Genomic DNA, 21838 nt, shown 5'->3' with positions numbered 1-21838 from the left:
CCCCACACCCTTTCTCTCTCTCCACTTCCCCCCGCCCCCTTCTTGCTAAGCAGCTATTCTGTGTCTAAAAATGCTGTGTCCAGTGAGTATCAAGACTATTAGTACACAGCTCGTTCTCTAAAAGGTTATACTTCTGTACAGGGTCTGTTGCTCAGAAATGGAGTTTACAGTTGAGTGTTATTTTGCTAGACGATATAGAGTAAGTCTCACTATCTATATAACTGACTTTAATATATGTAACTTCTCCTCTTGAATTTATTTTTTTTCTCATAACTAAACATCCTATAACTAAACATCCCATAACTAAACACTTTTCTTTGAAGTCATTCTTTTCTTAATGGAAGAATAATGTATAAGAAGTGAAATATAAAAATTTTAAGAGACAGTTGGATCAATTTTGACAAATGTATAATTTCCTTAGCAAGACAAAAAAATATTCACCCCACAAGATTCCCTTATGCCTCTTCCTAATCAGTATCTTCATCTCTGCGCCCCACTAGAAGCAATTGTTGATATGATTTATATTATTATAAAATAATATTATTTATAAGAGGATAATCTCACTATTTCCTTGGTTCACTATTTAACTCATACCTTTTACCCCCTTGGCTTATCTACCTTGTAAAAGTTCTTAAAACTGATTATTTGCAATGTTTTAGGTTAATCCAGACGTAGTTGAAGTAATCAAGAAAACTAAATTATGTTAAAATTTATAGCATTATAATATACAACTCTGTTGATTTATACAGAGTTTAAGGTCAGTAAAAATGCCCAGATGTAAAAAAAATGTGAAACTAGCTATGGTTCTTTTATATTTGTAATATTTCAGTTTTCAGCCTAAATTTGGAACTTTACTTTTATACTGCTCAGTTAATCTTGGTCTGGCTCATTGTTTCAAAGTATTCAGTTAATTTTTAGTTGTGCAATATAACATATTTTATTTTATTTTATTAAGTGTATTTATTTCTTTTGAGATAAAGAGAGCATGCCGAAGGGGCAGAGAGAGAGAGAGAGAGAGAGAGAAAGAGAATATCAAGCAGGCTCTGCATCATCAGCATAAAGCCTGGTATGGGGCTCACACCCACGAACTGCAAGATCATGACCCGTGCTGAAGTAGGATGTTTAATTGACTGAGCCACCCAGACACCCCTGTAATCTAACACATTTTAAACTGTTCTGTCTTACTTTATGTCATCTACAAATTTGAAAATCACATGGTTTATATCTTCACCAAAATCTGGATGGAAATCTAGAATCATATACCAAGGAAAGAGTCCTAGGATACGGACTTAACTCTAGTATCCTATGGAGCCAGGGGTGAGCCTAACACTGGGAGTGATTCTGCCCAACCATTTTACCAAAAGTTTCTCCTTCTTCATCTTGTCCCTAATGGTGTTGATTATGTATTTTCAAGGCATATGTTTCTGTCTGGATTATATCATCTGGTCTGTCTTTAACCTAGGGGATCACATCCAGTCCCCTGGTTTGAAATACATCAATATGTTAATATGCCCAAATTTATTACTCCAGCTTGGATATCTCCCCTGAACTCGAATTTATTTACCAAAGTGCCTACATGACATTTCACCTGGAGGTCTAACTCCCATCTCAAACAAACCATCCCCAAACAGAGTCCATTTCTACTCCCCTCACCCTTCAATTATTCCAAAACTTCTTATTTTGCAAGTGATATCTTTGTCCTTCCTGTTCCTCAGGCTTAAATTCATGGAGTCAGCTTTGCTTCCTCTCTTTCTCTCTCTGTTTCTCTCTCCCTTCACACAATCAACAGCAAAAGCTTGGGCCTCTTTCTTTGAAATATATGCAGTATTTGGCCACTTCTTAACAATTCTACTCCTACTGTTCTGGGTCTGTCTCTATCATGTCTTCTATGGATGGTTGCAGTAAACCCTATGTGGCCTCTCTGCCTTCCACCTTTGCTTCCATGGTCTATTATCCACATTATAGGAGAGAGAATCCATTCAAACTGATCTTAAATAGGTCACTTTCTGCTTAAGATCTTCAGTGGTTTTTTCATCTCACAGTACAGTCCAAGGTCTATCCTACAGCTTCCAAGATCCTCTGTTAACTTCCCTCTGCCTTGACTTCCCTTTCCTTTACTGTCCTCTTGACTATTCTTGCTTCCCATCACTCTGCCCTTGCTTCAGCTACCCTGGTCTCCTTTAGGATGTTGCTGGCTCAGGGCTTCATCTTGTCTGTTTTCCTGTAATATTGCCCTTCTGCACATTCCTTCTTTCCCTCCTCCAATGTCTACATGGCTCACTTCTGTGCCTCCTGTAGTCTTTTGCTTAAATACTCCATTGTACTTTATCAAAGAAGCCTTTATTGACCATTACCTTCCTAATCCTCCTTAGTCTTAATTTTGTTCATAGAATTATCATCTCCAAACATGTTTCATATTTATTTTTTTATTTTCCTCTTTGGGACTTAAGCTCTATGTAGCAAGTATTTGTTTTAAACAAAGTGGTTAAAGTGATGCCTGGGACATAGTAGGAGCTTAATAAATATCTGCTGAATGAACAGAATGAACAGATAATTAAATAGATGAATCAATGGAAGACACACACAGGATGAAATGTTAAGGAGAAAAGCTTACATGCAGTACATTGCATTAAGAAGAGGAGAAGGTAGTAAAATTAAAGACGTTCAAAAAGTTAAAAATTTCTTTGTTATGTATTTTTTCCTAAAAAAAAAGCTTCTAAATTTGAATTTGGCCATCTAAAAACTCTAAATCCAAAGCACTTGTAACAGAAGTTACATGGTTAGGAATAATTTTATGATTGTCAGACCAATCAGAGCTAATCTGGGATCTGGTCTGTCACTCATTGCCAAGGTACATTCATAAATGGGAAATGGTATGCATAGTAGCAGAGACATAAAGCTGTAGAATTTAATTATATTTAAATTAATTAAGAAGAGCCTGAAAAACTGTTTTCTGACCCCAATTAGGAGAGAGTGGCTTCTAAAGAAGAAGTCATCTGCTGAAGAGAGACCCAGTTTATTTGACTCTAACTCCACATAAATTGTCCAGATTGCTGATTTTGTTAAAACATAAGGCAATAAAAATAATAAATGCTGTATACAGTAAGAGCTTAGACTTTATAGAGAAATTATATGGTGTTTTTTTTATTAATTACAAAAGCACTTGCCTTGAACAAGTCAACTTTGCTGATGATGCTGAAGTTCATATCCACGGTGAGAGCTAACTGCATGGTGACAGGCAGTGTACTGAGCAGATCTGACTCATCTTTGCAAAGACAAAAAACATAAACCCACAAACAGGATAATTAAAAAAAATATCACCAAAGTATAAGAAAAATTTTTAAAATTAAGGAAACAAAATGTCAACTCTTTTTATAAACAGCTGCATCAAGTTCTATATTTTTATTTCTATTGGACATACATACACATCACAATGGCACTACCACTTCAATGAGAGAAAAGAAGTACAGTGTTTTAACTACTGATGACATAGGAGGTCTGAATAGTTTCAGAACATTGTGTTTACTGAAACTTTAGATATAAATTTTAGTGATCATGGGACAAAGGCTAGTGTACTACCTGGATGGAAAAAGCATACAGTTCTTGTCTTTTGATTCTGCATATTTCCAACTCTAACATCTTAGAGATGATAAGTAATAATGTGACCCTCATGACAATCCTAAGGTATTCTCATTCCTGCTTTGCAGAAAGAAGAAACAGAAAAACTGAAGCTCAGAGAGGCTGTAAGTGACTTGTTCAACTGTGAATAATTGATAGGTGGTTCAGCTGGGAATGGAGTCTAAAAGAGAAATGTGCTGAGTAACTTTAAACTATTGTTATTTATTTGCTTAGTAACTCAGTGAAGAATGTGAATATATTAAAGATGTGTCTGTATGTGAATTAAATGATAGACCTTCAGGCTGATAAAAAGTTCCATAAATAAATCTACCCATTCTTAGTCTCTAGTATGGGACAACTTTCTGAGTTGATTATTTTTATGTTTTCTTACAACCATTTAGAAAAAAAATAAAAGAATTGATACATTATATCCTTATTTTGATTCCAATATTGATTCTAAATCTGAAAGTCCTTTCTATCAAAACATAGCTCCTTGTTTCCAAGGGGTATTTGTCCTTAGTTCCCTCCTAAACCGAGGTGATGGAGCAGTAAGTATAGTTGAAGAGAAAGAAGAAACCTGTTACTGCTCCTTTTGCTGCCTTTCCTCACTTGTCATGACCTTGGGAATAGCTGGGTATGGTCTTCCAGGATTTGCATAACCAGTAAGTTATGTATGGATATTTAAGAAAGAAATCTCATGGTTTTCAATTAATAATTTGAAGATCATTTAGTTGTTTTCCAATCTTTTGTTCGAGTCCAATTATTTTCTGCCTCTAAGTTCTGCAGAACTTCCATTATATGACATGCTATACGGGGATTTAATCAGTAATTTGCCTTGCTCACCTAGGATTCTTTGAGAGTCCCATGTATATTTATACCAAGTCCGAACCCGATTCTGCACACTCTTAGGAATGGAATAAGTGTTCATGTAGGAAATGGTATGATCCATGCTGTTTCGGAAGTTGCTCTGATTGGCTGTAGCTGCTCCAATTACATCTTGCATCTGAAACCACAAATATGGTCACCACACCGGGCAGAGTAACTGAAAGAGCTATTAAAAACCCTGGTGAATTAAGGGTTTGTACAAGATACATTCCATTCTAATGCACTAACTACTTGATTTTTAACACACTGATATTGGGTCTTCATTTCAACCATTCACATAAGAACAATGGGAAAATCATATCCTCCTTCTGACTTCATACAGACAACAGTAGGACCCATCTTACTGTGTGAAGTTTTTGTGAGGATTCAGTCACATATGCATGTGACTGCACACATGGCTGCACACAATCTTCTTTGCAAACTTGTATATTACTGCAAAGATGTTAGTTGATATTTTAAAAATTATACAGCTTGTGCTTATTCAAGGGATATACAAGGAAAGTTGAGCAATTACCTGGCAGAATGTCTAGTCCATTTTGGCGAGTCTCACATTGAAAGCATCTTTCATAGATTATCCAGTGTGGCTGGCTAAGTAGACTCAATTCATCATGAAATTGCAACCTCTGTACTTCCCTTTGTGTTGTTTAGACAGATAAAATCAAATCTCATCATGCTTAAGGCACAGTATTCAGCAGAAGTTGAAATGTGCTGAAATTACTGAAGCATCATCTACTGCTGTGACAATACTTAAAGAACTGTCAGGTTTTAGTTCTTGGATGTTTATAACTCAGCCATAAAAACCCACTCTAGGTTAAAGGCTGATCTTTAAGGTCTCAGCACAAAAAAGATATATAGCTTGACTCTTCCTCTCACATAGAGGGAAGCAAGTGGTTGTAAATTTGACTGTGGGTTTATAATACGGAGGAAAACCAGGGTTTTGCGTTTACATTCTTAAGACTTTGCTCATTCATTCTAGTAGCTGAGCCTTTTCTGCTTATGGAAAAAAACCAGTCATTCTTTGAAGTCTACCTCAAATGGCTCTTTTATTGTGGTGCCTTCTTCAGTTTCCATTTTTATAGTCAATAAGTTCTTCTCCGTATCAAAAGTATCTGCTGAGGAGCTATGCTGACAGTCAAACTGGATACATCTATTTCAGTCTCCGACTTACCCCTGGGGACTATTCCAAATATCCTTCCACAACCTCAGTTACTAGATCTCCTTTTTACAAGCCATTCTTGACAGATGGAGAACATTACCAAGTCACTTAAGGCTGTGAGAATTGGGAGATTAGGGGTTGGGTTGGGAGATTTAATAGAGTTTTAAATTGGGAGCCAAGGACTATTAAAAGCATTATTTATCAATGTTGAAGGCCCAGAATTTATAGTGACAGTAATCTGAATGGTTTATGTGCCTATTCTTCAGCAATGATGGCTTTTGGTAGCATAGGTGAAGAAGACATGTATTTCATGATGTCTTCCACATTGGGCGAAGAAAATGCCAGTCTCTAGGAGTTGTATCAGAGAGTAGAATATTATAGTTAAAATGTGATCAGGTTCAGATATAGTTCTTGGTGTGGTTATATATGGGAATTTTGAATAAATGGGGATTTTGTCCCAGTCCCTCTTTTGTTTTTAACCATTTTCCTCAGCAGTTTTTAGTCACTATGAAAGTTTAAGCACAAATCTGTACCTTTTGTCTCAATCTTATTTTTTTGTGACAGGCGATGTGGGAGACTCTAGTACTACATTTTCAGTGGCTTGATATTTCTTCCTGTTCCTGTAGGAACCTCAAATTCAGTATAAAGGCAGATGTGGTGTGGTGTGTAAAGCAACATTTCTCAAACTTTCATGTGTATATAAATCACCTGAAGATCTTGTTAAATTGTGATTTTGATTCCTTAGTTCTGGGGTAAGGCGTGAAATCTGAATTTCTCAAGTGACACTTCTGCTGCTAGTCCAAAGGCTACATTCTGTAGAGCAAGAGAATTGAACTGAAACTAGATATAATTTTTTAATCTTGTAGACATTGACTTGGGCACAGTAAGTGCTAAATATGTTAGATTTTACTATTACTATCAATATTTTATAGCTGTATCATTTCACTATGTGAATTACATGTATGAATTAAGGATGCCTCTTAATCTCTTTAAACTGGAGTTGCCTCATCTATATAAGTGAGATAGTAGTGAAGGGTATGTGGCCACCTCACACAGAATTTTATGAGAAATTATTAAATAATTTTATTTTTGCTATTTAAGTTCAAATTAATTGCATTGCTCACTAAACCAGCTTTACATTTTTCAATCATTGATGCAGTGACTAAACCACTAAGATTATGGTATTTTATACCCATAGTTTTTTTTTTTTTTAAGTAGGCTTTATGCCCAGTGTGGACCCCAACACAGGGCTTGAACTCATGACCCTGAGATCAAGACCTCTGTTGAGATCAAGATTTGGACATTTAACTGACTGTGCCACCCAGGCACCCTTATACTTTCAATTTTTAACTGCTTGTGTATTCTTCTCAAACCTGATTATTTTCTGGAGTTTCCTTTACAATCTTTCTCTCCACTTTGTTGTCATGTTCAGACTGGAGTTGCCATATCCCTATGTATTTCTATATATCATGCTATTAACCATGTTTTAAAATTTTCTTTATTTTGATGCTTTGATATCTGGTACTATCCCATCCAGAGTTAGCTGATTCCTAGAGATAGCAAACAACTCTACTGTGAGTGGGCTTTTCATAGGCAAAGTAATCAATCTAGAAGCCATAATCCCAACAGCCTTCTTTTCTGAGCTCTCATATTCCAGGTTACTATGCACCTGATCTATCGAATCACTCCAGGGCCAAGTACCAGACAACTAGAGACAGCGCCTACACTCCAGAACCTGTTAAAATGGTCCAAACTAGCTAATCCCAAGTCTGCTTACCCTGCTTCACTTGTTTCTTCCCTGGCGCTTCCCCATGTGACCCCCTTAGCATATTGTCATCCTTCCTTTTGAGTCTGCTTGTCTAACAAACTATCTTATCAATGTCAATTGTCTCTTGATTTGTTGGCCTCACCATATCTAAATCATAATAAAACCTTTTATTTTTTATTCATTTTTAAAATGCTTATTTATTTATTTTGAGAGAGTGGGTGAGTGCATGCAAGTGGGGAAAAGGCAGAGAGAAAGGGAGAGAGAGAATGCAAAGCAGACTTTGTACTGTCAGTGCAGAGCCTGACACCGGGCAGGTGTGATCTCAAGCATGCATGAGATCACAACTTGAGCTGAAATCAAGAGTTCAATGCTTAACTGACTGAGCCACCCAGGTGCCCCAATAAAGCCTACTTTTAAAGACAGTTATCACCTCCTCCGATTCATATTATATTTTGATTAATCTTCCTGAATCTCTCCTTTGTTCAAAACTCCCCCTTGGTTGACTTCTCATTTAAGACTCAGAACCCTAAAGTATTTTGTCTTTATGTACATCTCTAACCTTATTTATAAGCATCCTTCACTCTAGTCATTCTGGTACTCCTTCTATTTCCTCAAACATACTTGTCCTATATTATTGCTATCTTTCACACATTATTTTTGATTGATTGGATTATCTGTCTATAATGACTGAATCATATCTGTTTTATTAAGATGTTGCAAATACATTACTTTCCAGGAAAACTCCTGGGAAACTTTCCTTCTCTGAACTAATACAATAGAGCTTTCAAACTTTCCTCTGGTACTTACCATGGAGAGCAGGTCCTGATATTCATTAATGTAGGATTTGAGTTTTGACTACTGTGGTCAACTTCAAATGCTATTAAAATAGATTTCATTACTAAATTTTGTTAAAGCATGGGATTTATTCATACCACTGTGACTGTGGTGAATGAGAAAGAATAATTTATCTAGTGGGAAAGTCAAATAGTCATTTTGTGAATTTGTCTAACTCTACCCAGCATACAAATTTCAACATGGATTTTTTTGTTCTCTAGCATATGGCATATGAAGTACCTTCAAGGAAGTATAACTTCTAAAAAAATGCTATGTTGTCCAGCTTTTCTTTCCTTATGAGTCTGGGAATGCAGACAGATACTGGGCTCTATGTCTTGCAAATTCCAATTATCTTGTGATAGTTTTTTTTTTTTGTGTTTGTTTTACTTTCTCACTAGACTGTGATTCCTCTAGAATAAGGACAAAAAGATGACATAATAAACATTTATGAACCAATGACTTATTAATTAAATTGATTTAAATGGCATTTGGGAACCTCTGGTTTAAATGACCTCTGAAGTTGATTTTAACCCAGGTATTTTATGACAATATTTGAAGTTTAATTAAAGAGGGGAGATTTTAAAGGGTTTTCAGGAAATTCCAAGTAAGAAGTTAATATAGAAACTTGACCTTCTCTGGGAGTCTAACCTGACACTCATTGTGGACAGGTCTTCTGATAGATTTAATGGGTTAAAAATTGAAAGGCAATGTTGGTTGGCTCATTTCCATCCTCCTCCAATTCATTAAAATCGATGAAAGTTAGTTAAAAAAAAAGGCACTAGATGGATTTTAATTTTTCGTTTTTAAATTGATAAAGACTTATTAGCCTTTCAAAAATACCAGCATTATGTATTTAGAGATTCACATCTTCATTTACCTGACCAATTAAGCTGGAGAACACAAAAACTCCAGAAAAATAATTCACCAGTTGAAAAACAATTTCAAATGTTGTTTGTGGCTCTGGAAGGCCCCCAATAGTAATTAAAGATCGAACGGCCCAGTAATAGCATCTCAGGTACCTGTGAAAAGAAAATATATCAATTTGCTTTTTACTATTACATTAAAATATCACTATGCTTGAGAGTACAGATCACTACTAAATTATAATGCATTTCCTCCTAATCAAGATTCTCTTTCTATAGGAAACATTAGCAAATACTATGTGTACCAACATAAACTTCTCATTAAACATTGTGAAATGACTAAACAATTAGTCCTAAGGAGGGTGTTTACTAGCTGTTCTGCTTATATCTTGCTGCAAAACAAATCACTCCAAAATCTAGTGGTACAAAACAACTATTTTATTAGGGCTCACAAATTTGTGGGTTGGGTATTTTTGTAAAGCCCAGCAGAAATGGCTTATTTATGCTCCATGATGAATGGACTGGGGTGACTTGAACAGCTGGAGACAGCTGGGCAGACTTATTGAAGTCAAATGTCTGGGACCTTGAATCTGTTGACTGGGTTCTTCTGTTCTCCACATTATATCTTTTTGTATTGCTGAAGGTGTCTTCTTCTCCCATGTGTCTGAGCCTGGGCTGGGATGGTTGAATAGCTGGGGATGGCTGGGTATCCTCTTTTCAAGCAGCCTCTCAATATGACAAGCTTAATTTTCCTCATAGCATGGTAGTGTGAGGGTAGATGGGCTTCTTACATGGTAGCTGGTTTCCCCCAGAGCCATAGTAGCCCAGACAGTAGCTATACAGTTTCTTATATAAGATTCATAAGTTGAGGGAAGGGATATTTGGATCCACCTTACAATGAGAGGAGCAGCAAAGAATTTAAAGGCATCTTTAAAGTACCACATTAGTGATTTGTGAGGTCAAGGATATTTATAAAGATTGGAGGGCCTTTTATAGTTTAGATACTTTTTTTTTTTTTTTTTTACTGATAGAAAATATAGCAGATCTATGTTCCTCCTCTCTCTTCTCTACATACATCTTATTAAATTATTGACTATATAAACCATGATAAAAACAGAGATGTACTAAGCTCAATCTTAAAAGGGAAATTTCTCTTGGGTAGAACAGGAAATTTATCTAGAAGTTTAATATTGAAGAAAATCAAGTATAATAACAATATACTTGATCAATAGAATAGTCAAGTTTAGAAATATACTTGATAAAGTTTCTGTACTTAACTTGAACAATTGCCAAGTGTAAAGACTGGGATCATTGAGCCCAGATAGGAAGACAATCAGGAATTAAGGCAACAGAAAATAATATAATAAAGATTAGGATGGAACATATAAGATTCACTTAGCTACATTTGGCTAAGTGTTTCATGGAGTCTATAGTGAAGTGGAATGAAAGCTAATATTAGTCTCATTGTATATTTATTGCAATCTTTGTGCACGATTAGATATACTACTTGGTATATTTCATATAGCTCTGATAACATGGTCTGAATCAGACATTCCCACTGAATTCTTAAGGAAAAATGTGCTGTATATACACACATCTCCATATATTATTGTAGGAAGGCACTGGATTTAGTGAGTTTCATATTGCAAGTCTAGTTTCAAGAGTAGACAAAGAAAAGCAGTACTTTCTACAGAATATCAGACCTAGTTTGGCTTTTATTTCTTGTCTAGGTGTGCCACATAAATATTTGTACTTCAGGTAATTGTGTTTTAGTCTTTGAGCAAGGGTGGTCATATTCTTGTGATAAAGTTTACAGTTTTCAGATCTTCAAACAGTAGGGAGTTGGAGGTTTACAAAGAATCAAATTTCAGTTAAAGTCAATATTCAAAAACAGATCTAGAAAGAAATCACTCATTTTGAAATTCAATACCTTTTGAAGGACATGAACTTTTTTTTTTTTTAACCCTGGTGGAATAGAAAAATAATTAACTCTTTGGGAGGGTTTGAAACCACTGTGCCAAGAGGATAAAAATATCACTCTGCGATTTTTTTTCTAGCAAGCTTCTTTGGACTTACTAATATTACAGTGAACTGGATGTCAAAGAGAGCCACCTTGAAGAAGTACAGAATTAATTTTATGGATCGCATTTTAACTTTTCAAATTCAATTTATAATTTCCTATTACCTGATTTAGTTTGGTCACAGATCTAGGACCTGTGGGTTTTTTTAAATTAAAGAAATATATTGAACTCAATACTATCCAGAATGGGACAGGGACTAGATTCTCTCCCTACATGGCCAACTCTCTTACAAGTGTTGGGATTACTGTCTCCTTCAAAGTCACTGCAGTGTTAGCAGGAACAAATGTATGAATTACTTTCTCTAATTTTCTTATTTATGGATGCTAGGAGAAAACAATCAAATGTGAAGCTTAGGCATTGATTTTCCAAATCTGAAGAGTTAGCCTTGAACTATTTTTTTGTGTGTACGAATTAGTCTGCTATGTTAATTAGAAGTTTTCTGCCTTAATGCTTTGAAGTTTATTTTTGGATTCTTTTCTCAGTCATGTCTTATGCACTCAGACATGCACAACCAAAGGTAAGATTTGTAATTTAATTAGATGGCATCTTATTGATTTTTCTAGGATTAGCTTAATTAGTCAAGTGTGTCCACCTCTAATATTAACATGCCAGGCAGATAGATCTTTCAAGGAGATTCTATCCGGCTGATTTAATGCATGAACTATCTAACAGGCTGTATATATACTGTTTAAATTAGAACAGTAAGGGAGAATTTGACGTAAAACCATAAAAAATATTTAGTGTGAAAATAGAAATTCTTCTGTGAAACAAACATGATATGAAACTTTCCCCCCAACATTTTGTTATAAAAAATTTCAAACAAACAGAAGAATTGAAAGAATTTTACAGTGAGCACCGATTTTTTTAAAGTGAACACTTAGATTCTCCCTATGAACATTTTATTCTACCTACTTTGTCACATATCCCTCCACTTTTCCATTCAGGAATCCATCTTAATTTTTGGATGCATTTCAAACTAATCTGCCAACCATAAGACATTTCCTTCTAAGCACTGCTTCAGAATATGTATATTGACCAGAGTTCAGTATTTATATAGAGATATTTTTAAATTTTGAAAATACAATAAAAGCACAAATCTTAAGTATAGTATTTGATGATTTTTGACAAACGTATATACTTATGTAATTGAAACACCTATCAAGACTTAGAACATTTCCATCTCTCCAGAAAGTTCTCTCATTCGTTTTCTCAGAGGCAATCACTCTTGTAATGTTTTCTACCAGAGATGAGTTTTGCCTGTTTTAGAATTTCACAAAATGAAATCACATCATATGTACACTTTTCTGTAAGATGTCTTTGACTCAGGATAAGGATTTTGAAATTTATTCATGTTGTATGTATCAATGATTTATACTTTTTTATTGCTGGGTATTATCCATTGCATGAATATAGCACAGTTTGTTTATTCTTCTATGTATGAACACCTAGGCTGTCTCAAGTTTTTGGTTGTTATGAATTAACATTCTTGAATGTACTTATATAAGTTTTTAATAGACATATATTTTTATTTCTCTTGGGTAAATATTTAGGTTTGAATTTTTGTTTGTATGGTGTATTTTTTCCCCAAGTTTTTATTAAACTCAAGTTAGTTAATATACTGTGTAATATTAATTTCAGGTGTAGCTTCTAATGATTGATCACTTACATACAACATGTAAGGTGTATGTTCAATTGTAAAAGAAACTGTCAGATCTTTCCCCAAAGTGGTTGCTATTTTGCATTCCCTCCAACAATGTATGAGAGTTTCATTTGCTTCATGTTCTTACTCTAACATTTGGTATTTACAGTCTTTTCATTTTTAGCCATTGTGATGGATGTGTTGTGGGACATGCAACTTTTTCAAGTAGGTTTCATGTCCAGCACAAGCCCAATGCAGGGTCTGAACTGATGACCCTGAGATCAAGACCTGAGCTGAGATCAAGAGTCTGACACTTAACTGACTGAGCCACCCAGGTGCCGCTGGTAAATGCAATTTTTAACAGGATCTAATTTAATACTTTATGTGTGGATTTTCTTAACTGCTGCTATCCATCTTAGTCCCGCATTTCTGTAAATTTATCACTGGAGGCACTGGGTATGAGGAGACATGGTCTCATTAGAAGAGTAGTTCCACAAAGACAGCTATTTATGGACTTAGCACAATAAGAGTTTAATAATATTTGTTGAATGATATTAAAGAATAAGTGAGTGGTTTTGCACACCTAGACTTATTGAAATAAAAACATGGGAAGACTGCATCTGTGAGCACATCTGTGAAATCTCCTTCCAGATTTCTCTCTGTCATGCTGCCAGCCACTTTTCATCTCCTTTCTGGTCCACTAAACTCACTGCTGTTCTGGTGTGTTTCTGTTACATCCAAAGGGTGTGTTGTGTCTATTGTGAACATCATTCTTTTCTTGGTTTCTTTCTTTCTTTCTTTTTTTTTTTTCTGCCGGTGTCTGAAGTATAGGAGACTCTGAGTAAATACTTTAATCTACCTCAGTCTCATCATCTTCTTATGTGGAATGAAGGGTGGTAAGTTGGCCTAAATTTCCCTAGCACTAAGGTAGAGTAATTTTCATTCCTTCCTTACCCTGTTGAAAGTCATGATTCCCATGACAGCTTTGTGTGCTTTTTTACTCTTGCATTTGAAGGTATATATATTTAAGGATTGAGGCTAGGGATTTGTTAAGACATTTGTGGACACTGGGAAATTTATGCCAGTAAATAAGTAAACTCTGGCATATATGGGCAAAGGACAAAGGTATGTTGGGGATATTTATCGGTTCCAAATAACCTTAACTACTTATGTTTTCTTTTTGAGCTAAGCCTTCTCCTTCTTTGTCAAATTTCACAGTTGACTGAAGGATGCCATCTTTTCAGTATGAATGAAAATGACTTATTCTATTGAAATGAACAGACATTATTATTCTGGTAAGGATTAATGGAATAGAAATAAACTTGACTCTTATTTTAATTGTTCACAATGTTCTACTTATGACCCACAATTTGCTGCCTAATTCTAATGAGGACAAAGTATATGAGTCCAGTGGCCTCATAAGCAACCTTCACTTTATAGGTCATCAGAAACTATCGGAAGGGTTAAGTAGAAAATGCTTTGGGCTTACAAAGTCAAAGGGTATTATGAAGCAATAAAAGGGGCATAGTAATGGATGGTAATCTTTAAAAACTTTCAGGAAAATGTAAGTATGTTAATAACTATCATATGCAAATTATCTTAAAATATATAAAAATGAAGCAGCATTTATGGACTTAGCATAAGGTCCATATATAATGTATAAGTGCATGTGTATAAATTATTAGAGCTTAGGTTTTGAGTGAGAATCTTTCAATGTGCAAAGCAGAGCCAATGAAGTAATTCTTATTTTGATAATCAGATAATGTGGGCTGTCTGATACCAATACTGTGAAATGTATTGAAACTTTCCATTTGGCAAGAAAATGACCACTTTTTGTAATTTTCCATGAATGATTAAAAAGAATGGATGGTTTTTAATTCTTGGGTGCAAGGAGCTATTTTTATCTGTTAAATTAAGCTTGTTTTAAAAAGCTCTGCACAGGGTGAAGGAAACAATCAACAAAACTAAAAGGCAGCCTATTTAAAAAATGTTTTTTTAATGTTTTTATTTATAAGAGAGACAGAGACAGCATGAGCAGGGGAGGTTCAGAGAAAGAAAGAGACACAGAATCTGAAGACAGGCTCCAGGCTCTGAGCTGTCAGGCACAGAGCCCAACGCAGGGCTCGAACCTACCAACCGTGAGGTCATGACATGAGCCAAAGTCAGATGCTTAACTGACTGATCCACCCAGCCACCCCAAAAGGCAGCCTATTGAATGGGAGAAGATATTTGCATATGATGTATCTGATAAAGGGTTAACATCCAAAACCTATAAAGAACTTGTCAAACTCAACAACCGAAAAAACAAATAATCCAGTGAAGAAATGGGCAGAAGACATGAACAGACATTTCCAAAAGAAGATATCCAGATGTAGAGCATCCAGTGGCAAAAAGACAGCCTCTTTAACAGATGGTGCTGGAAGAACTGGACAGCAACATACAGAAGAATATAACTAGATCGTTTTCTCACATCATACACAAAAATAAACTCAAAATGGATAAACGACCTGAACGTGAGACAGGAAACCATCAAAACCCCAGAAGAGAAAGCAGGGAAAAAAACTCCTTGACCTCCACCGCAGCAATTTCTTACTCGACACATCCCCAAAGGCAAGGGAATCAAGAGCAAAAATGAACTACTGGGACCTCATCAAGATAAAAAGCTTCTGCATGACAAAGGAAACAATCCATAAAACTAATAGGCAACTGATGGAATGGGAAAAGATAGTTGGGAATGACATACCAGATAAAGGGATAGTATCCAAAATCTATAAGGAACTCATCAAACTCCACACCCGAAAAACAAATAATCCAGTGAAGAAATAGGAAGAAGACACGAACAGACACTTCTCCAAAAAGGACATCCAGATGGCCAATAGACACATGAAACGATGGTCAGTGTCCCTCATCATCAGGGAAATACAAATCAAAACCACACTGAGATACCACCTCACGCCAGTCAGAGTGGCTAAAATGAGCAAATCAGAGAACTCTAGATGCTGGCGAGGATGTGGAGAAACGGACACCTTCCTACACTGCTGGTGGGAATGTAAGCTAGTGCAACCCCTCTGGAAAACAGTATGGAGGTTCCTCAAAAAATTAAAGGAACTCCCATATGACCTAGCAATAGCACTGCTAGGAATTTACCCAAGGGATACAGAAGTGCTGATGCATAGGGGCACATGTACCCCAATATTGATAGCAGCACTCTCAACAATAGCCAAAACACGGAAAGAGCCTAAGCGTCCATCAACTGATGAATGGATCAAGAATATTTGGTATATTTATACAATGGAATACTACATGGCAATGAGATATGGCCATTTGTAGCAACATGGATGGAACTAGAGGGTGATATGCTGAGCGACATAAGTCAGGTAGAGAAGGACAAATATCATATGTTTGCACATATAGGTGGATTAAGAGGAAGTTAATGGAGGACAAAGCGGGAGAAGAAGGGGAAAATAGTTGGGGAGAGGGAGGGAGGCAAACCATGAGAGACTCTAGAATGCTGAGAACAAACTGAGGGCTGATGGGGTGGGGGGAGGGGAAGGGGGAGACGGGCATGGAGGAGAGCACTTGTGGGGATGAGCACTGGGGTTATATGGAAACCAACTTGACAATAAACTATTTAAGAAAAAAAAAAGAAGATATCCAGATGGGTAACAGACATATGAAAAGATGCTCAACATCACTCATCATCAGGGAAATACAAATCAAAACCACAATGAGATACCACCTTACACATGTCAGAATGGCTAGAATTAACAACTCAGGAAGCAACAAATGTTGGCAAGGATGTGGAAAAAGGAGAACCCTTTTTCACTGTTGGTGGGAATGCAAATTGGTTCAGCCACACTGGAAAAAGAGTATGGAGGTTCCTCAAAAATTTAAAAATAAAACTACCCAATGACTGAGCAATTGCATTACTAGGTATATATCTAAAGGATACAAAAATGATGATTTGAAGGGGCACATGCATTTTGATTACAGCAGCATTATCAACAATAGTCAAAAATATGGAAAGAGCAAAAATGTCCATTTAGTGATGAATGGATCAAGAAGTTGTGATAATACATACATACACATATATATAATGTAATATATATATGTATAATCTAATATTACTCAGCCCTGAAAAAGAATGAAATCTTGTCATTTGCAGTGAAGTAGATGGAGCTGAAGTGTATTATGCTAAGCAAAATAAGTTAGTCAGAGAAAGACAAATACCATATGATTTCACTCATGTGGAATTTAAGAAACAAAATAGATGAACATTAGGGGAAAGAAAAAAGAGGGAGGCAAACCATAAAAGAGACTTAAGTATAGAGAAAAAACTCAGGGTTGGTGGAGGGGAGGTGGATGTGGGGAAGGGTTAAATGAGTGATGTGTATTAAGGAGGGCATTTGTTGTGATGAGCACTGGATTTTGTATATAAATGATGAATCACTAAATTCTACTTCTGAAACGAATATTACAACATATGTTAACTAGAATTTAAGTTAAACTAGAAGTATAAAAAATCAGGCTTGTTAATTGAGTTCTCAAATCTTTTATATCTTTACTAATTGCTTTGGTTGCTTGGTCAATAAATAGTTGTGTGTTGATATCTCACACTTTGATGGTACATTCGCCAATTTCTCTTCCTTCTATTAATTTTTGCTCTATGACTTTCTCTGACTTATCATATTTCATTAGTGCATACACATTTAGAATTGGGATATATTGATGGTGAATTGAAATTTATACCAATTTACGGTAATCTTTTTATCTACAGTAATTTTTGTTTTAAAGTCTATTTTGACTAATATTAATTGGCAATCTCTTTAAGTTAGTGAATTTAGCCCATATTAATTTATTGTGCTTAATGGTATATTTTAAGTTGTTTCTACTATCTTATTTTGTGTTATTTGTCTTGCCTTTCTGCTTTTCTATTTTCTATATTTCTCCCCACAACTTCCTTTTTTTGTTATTGTCTTTTTTATTTTTGGACTAGTTGAAAAAAGTTTTTTTTAGTTTTCTCATACCTTTTTTCTCTTCTACTAAGTAAGAAGTAAGAAGTTATGTTCTTTATTTTTGTTCTACAGTGGCTATCTCACCATTCTGCTCCAAGTTATAATACACGTTTGTTGTTTTAGACTTTGGATACTCTTTTTACCTTTTAGAGAAATCAATAATCATTGAAAAGTACTTTATTGTAATTTATTTAGAAATGTATATTATAACAAGTAATTTTGTGACAAAATTAGAAATAATTTATCTTGTATTTTAGAGAAGAGGTACTTTGGATAGCTGGTCTGCACTACAGTGGGAATTAGAAGTCTAAAATATTAGCACATATTAGCTTAGATTTCCTATGTATTGAAGCTGATTTCTTTTTTCTTGTTAAAACACAGATCTGATCATTACCTCTTTTTTTGCTTACTCCCTCTCTCTCCTCTTCTCTGCCTTCTTTAAGTACTTAACATATAATTTTTTTTATAAACATAATAATGTTCTAGGCTCTGGGAACAAGATCTAGTCTCTAGAAATGCTGAAGAGGCATCCAGGTATGAAAAATGAACTAGTTCTACTTTTTCTGGAAGGCATTTTGATGCAAGTCTATTATGTTGCTGATTTGATAAGTACCATTATCAGACTGAGGCTTCTAATGATGTTAGATTACATACTCACTTTTAGGCATTATTTAACATGGTTGGTGCCTTACTCACTTTTCTATGTAAATTAGTCATTTCTATTAAACTAAGTATATGCTTAATCCACATTCTAAAGGGAATTATTTGTAGATTTGGTTATAAACTTTCTAGGAATAGATATTCTGTATGTGTGTGTGTGTGTGTGTGTGTGTGTGTGTTGTGTGTGTGTGCATGCGTGTGTACTTGTGTGATGTTTTCCTAGTCAGTGAGCTTTCTAACTTTAAATTTCTAACATCAGTTCTGGTTAAAAGTTCAAAAAATGTTGTTTTAATCCCTCACACATATTCTGCTCACTCTAGGTAGCATGTAATTTCATGAAGTATCTTCACTCGTATAATTGCTTTCTTTCCCAAGGCTGCTGTGAGTAGCTCTTCAAAGTCATGCTGGGACCTGCCCTTTTCCATTAAGGAAGTTGCCTTATAATATGCTCAATGTCATTTCATTGGAGCAGAAAGTTAGGGGATTCTGCCTTATGTCAGGTTTGTACCTACCAAAAGGAAATCTCACTATTAAATAACCTAGTTGCCATTCCTGATGTCTTTTACTCCTGTGATACTTGCATATCTAATTGTCAAGTTTAATTTATGATACTTGTTACTCTGTAAGTGTTTAATTGAGTTAGTGGTTATAGCTGACTCATAAACCCATAAAACCCTTCAGTGGTAAACTAATTAGCTACTGCACCTGCCCTCCAAATAATTAACATTGTTCATTACTAACAATCAGCATTGGAGTTATTAAAAGTTATCTTATCACTCAGTTGTCTAAAGCAGAGGCTTTCAAACTTTTTTGATCATGATCCAGAGCAAGAAATGCATTTTCCAGGTAAACCCAGGATGTGCACACATGCGCACACACACACACACCCCTACTCGGTATGACAGACTGATATTTTCTATTTTATTCTCTGCTTTAGTTTCTTTCAGTTGGAAACATACTGATCTACTAAATGGATTGTGACTATTAATGGATTGTGACTTACAGTTTCAAAAATACTAGCTTAAGAAAACATGTACACTGAAACAGAAAGTTAAGAAAAATCCTTAAGTTTCCTTCAAATTAAAACTTACTTGTTTCCCTCACCATCATACACCCATTTAGTAGTTCCAATTCCTTCATAGTCTGAGGCCCAGTAATAAATACAGGCATTAATGTGCAGAGTAAATAGCAAGTATCCAGTTGTTCGAATGACTCTGGCAAGGAGAATAAATGCAAAGTAAGGGCTTGTGTTGTTTCTGGAATACAGCCTATTTTAACATTTTCTTTTTCTTAAAGTCTCCACTGAATCTCCTTGCTTTAAATTTGTGAACTGTTAACTCTCATTGGTACAGTACAAAATGATAGTGCCATTGCATATTTTCTAACTCCAATGTCTTCACTGGGACTGAAAGAATGTAAAAAAAAAAAAAAAAGAAAAAAAAAACCCTTCCTCTCTTTTCACAGATGGTATGAATCAACTCCCTGAAAGACATGCCTTGAGGGTCACCTCTCCACTTTGAGTCCCATAAAATATGCCACACTGATTTAACTGGATACCTCTGAAAAGCTCATGGGACTTTACACTACGATTAATGGTGACTAGAAGTCTATGTGCAAGTGAAGTTCAGGACAGCAAATGAATGAAATTCAGATTAAAATGACTTGTCACATTGTGTTGCCTGGGTGGCTCAGTGGGTTAAGTGTCCAACTTCTACTCAGGTCATGATCTGAAAGTTCATGGGTTCGAGACCCACATCGGGCTCTGTGATGACAGCTTAGAGCCTGGAGCCGGCTTCAGATTCTGTTTCTCTCTCTTTCTCTGCTTCTCCCCTGCTCACACTCTGTCTCTCTCTCTCTCAAAAATAAATAAACATTTAGAAAAGATGGACCGTCATGAGGAAGATGCAAAGTCAATTTGTGAAGGAACATATTTATCTGTCCTTGTTCTGACTGAAGCAGGTAATATGTTCTATTTTCAGGCCTGTATTCTAATAAAATCTAATATGATTTTCATGCTTTTATTTCACTTCAAAATATTCAAATCTGTTTTAGAACATAACCTTATATTTTATATAGCCAAAATTCTACATTATTCTGTTTCTTTCACAGGGATATTGTATTGTTTCCAAATGCTGGCTAAACTGCTGTGCTATTGCTTTCTCTGCCACCCCTGGAAGTATACTGAGTCATACTTTACCTGTAGACATATGCTTTGTCCATTATAGACTCTAGGTGATGATTAAATTCGAAAAATGAAGTGTACTACATAGGAAATGAACAAAAGAAATCACAAAGTATGTTAGTCTTAAATACATCTATTTAAATCAAATTATGTAAAATACATTTAATTTGTTACTGAAAATAATTCCATTCATATGTCTTCAAAACAGGCAAACAAACAAACCAGGGTCTGTTTACTTGTATTTTCCTCTGGCCTATACACTTTAGAATGGTGCAAATTCCCAGGGCGTATTGCTTTATTTTATTTCTACTCTCTAGTTACAGTCTTGTTTGTAATGCTTGTTGAAAATCAAGCTTAAAAACATTTATTTCCCTTTTCTTTTTAAAGCATCTAGTAGAACTCTATTTTACAATAATTAAAATCACACTCTTCCTAAGACACAAGGAAAATAAGAAAAGTATAATATAATGTAATATAATATAACGTAGTGTAATATAATACACTGAGGTCATAAATAGGTATTAAGTCCTGTTGCTTACCACTAGCATTATTTTTAAGCAAGTTACATTAAGTGGGTATCTATTTCAACAAAATTTAAAGTCCAGTAATAGTAGCATTGGTTAGCTATTCTTGACATTGTTCAAAGAGATACATTGAGTATATATGCATGTAATCTAGAGTTGCTATTTCCCTCAAGGTCTTTTCCTGTTTACATCTACTTCTGTCTCAACTCATACACCCTATATGCACTCCTACCTCCACTTCCTCTTTCATTACTATATGAAGTATAAGGCAAGAGGAAGAGCATGAAATCCAGAGCCAAACTCGAATCTCACCTCTGCCATTTACTGATTGTGTGACCTTAGAAAAGTCACTAAATATTTCTGTATCTTGGTTTCCTCATCTGTAAAATGGGAACAGTAAGACAACATACCTCCTGAAGGGGTTGCATCCATACAAAGTCAGTGTATTTAATTATTTAATATGCTTAGACTCACAGAATCTTACAGATAGAAGGGACTATTGGAGACTACTTAGTTCATAGTTTATTTAGTTCAAAATTGATCCAATGTAAATATGACTGTGAAATATTACAAAACAGATATAATAGGAATCACTGTTTACCTAAAAATATAC

The 21838-nt window shown here is 35.2% G+C and overlaps 1 protein-coding gene across 1 annotated transcript in view; it reads right to left on the bottom strand.

Moving 5' to 3' along the window:
• CNGB3 (cyclic nucleotide gated channel subunit beta 3) overlaps nucleotides 1-21838 on the bottom strand; it is a gene marked incomplete at its 3' end in the record, with an annotated part of 117474 nt that overhangs the window by 20602 nt on the left and 75034 nt on the right. The window contains exons 9-13 of the mRNA XM_039224871.1: nucleotides 20717-20781; nucleotides 19611-19733; nucleotides 9139-9280; nucleotides 4462-4621; nucleotides 3168-3265 (exon numbers count right to left, since the gene is read on the bottom strand). Coding sequence (XP_039080802.1) covers nucleotides 3168-3265; nucleotides 4462-4621; nucleotides 9139-9280; nucleotides 19611-19733; nucleotides 20717-20781 — 588 coding nt within the window. The remainder of the gene's footprint in view (nucleotides 1-3167; nucleotides 3266-4461; nucleotides 4622-9138; nucleotides 9281-19610; nucleotides 19734-20716; nucleotides 20782-21838) is intronic.

Source organism: Hyaena hyaena, unplaced genomic scaffold (genome assembly GCF_003009895.1).
Source record: "Hyaena hyaena isolate Hyena2069 unplaced genomic scaffold, ASM300989v1 scaffold_1805, whole genome shotgun sequence".
NCBI classification, from domain to species: domain Eukaryota; kingdom Metazoa; phylum Chordata; class Mammalia; order Carnivora; family Hyaenidae; genus Hyaena; species Hyaena hyaena.
The sequence above is the reverse complement of the archived record's forward strand: the minus strand, read 5'-3'. Positions and strand labels throughout refer to the sequence as shown.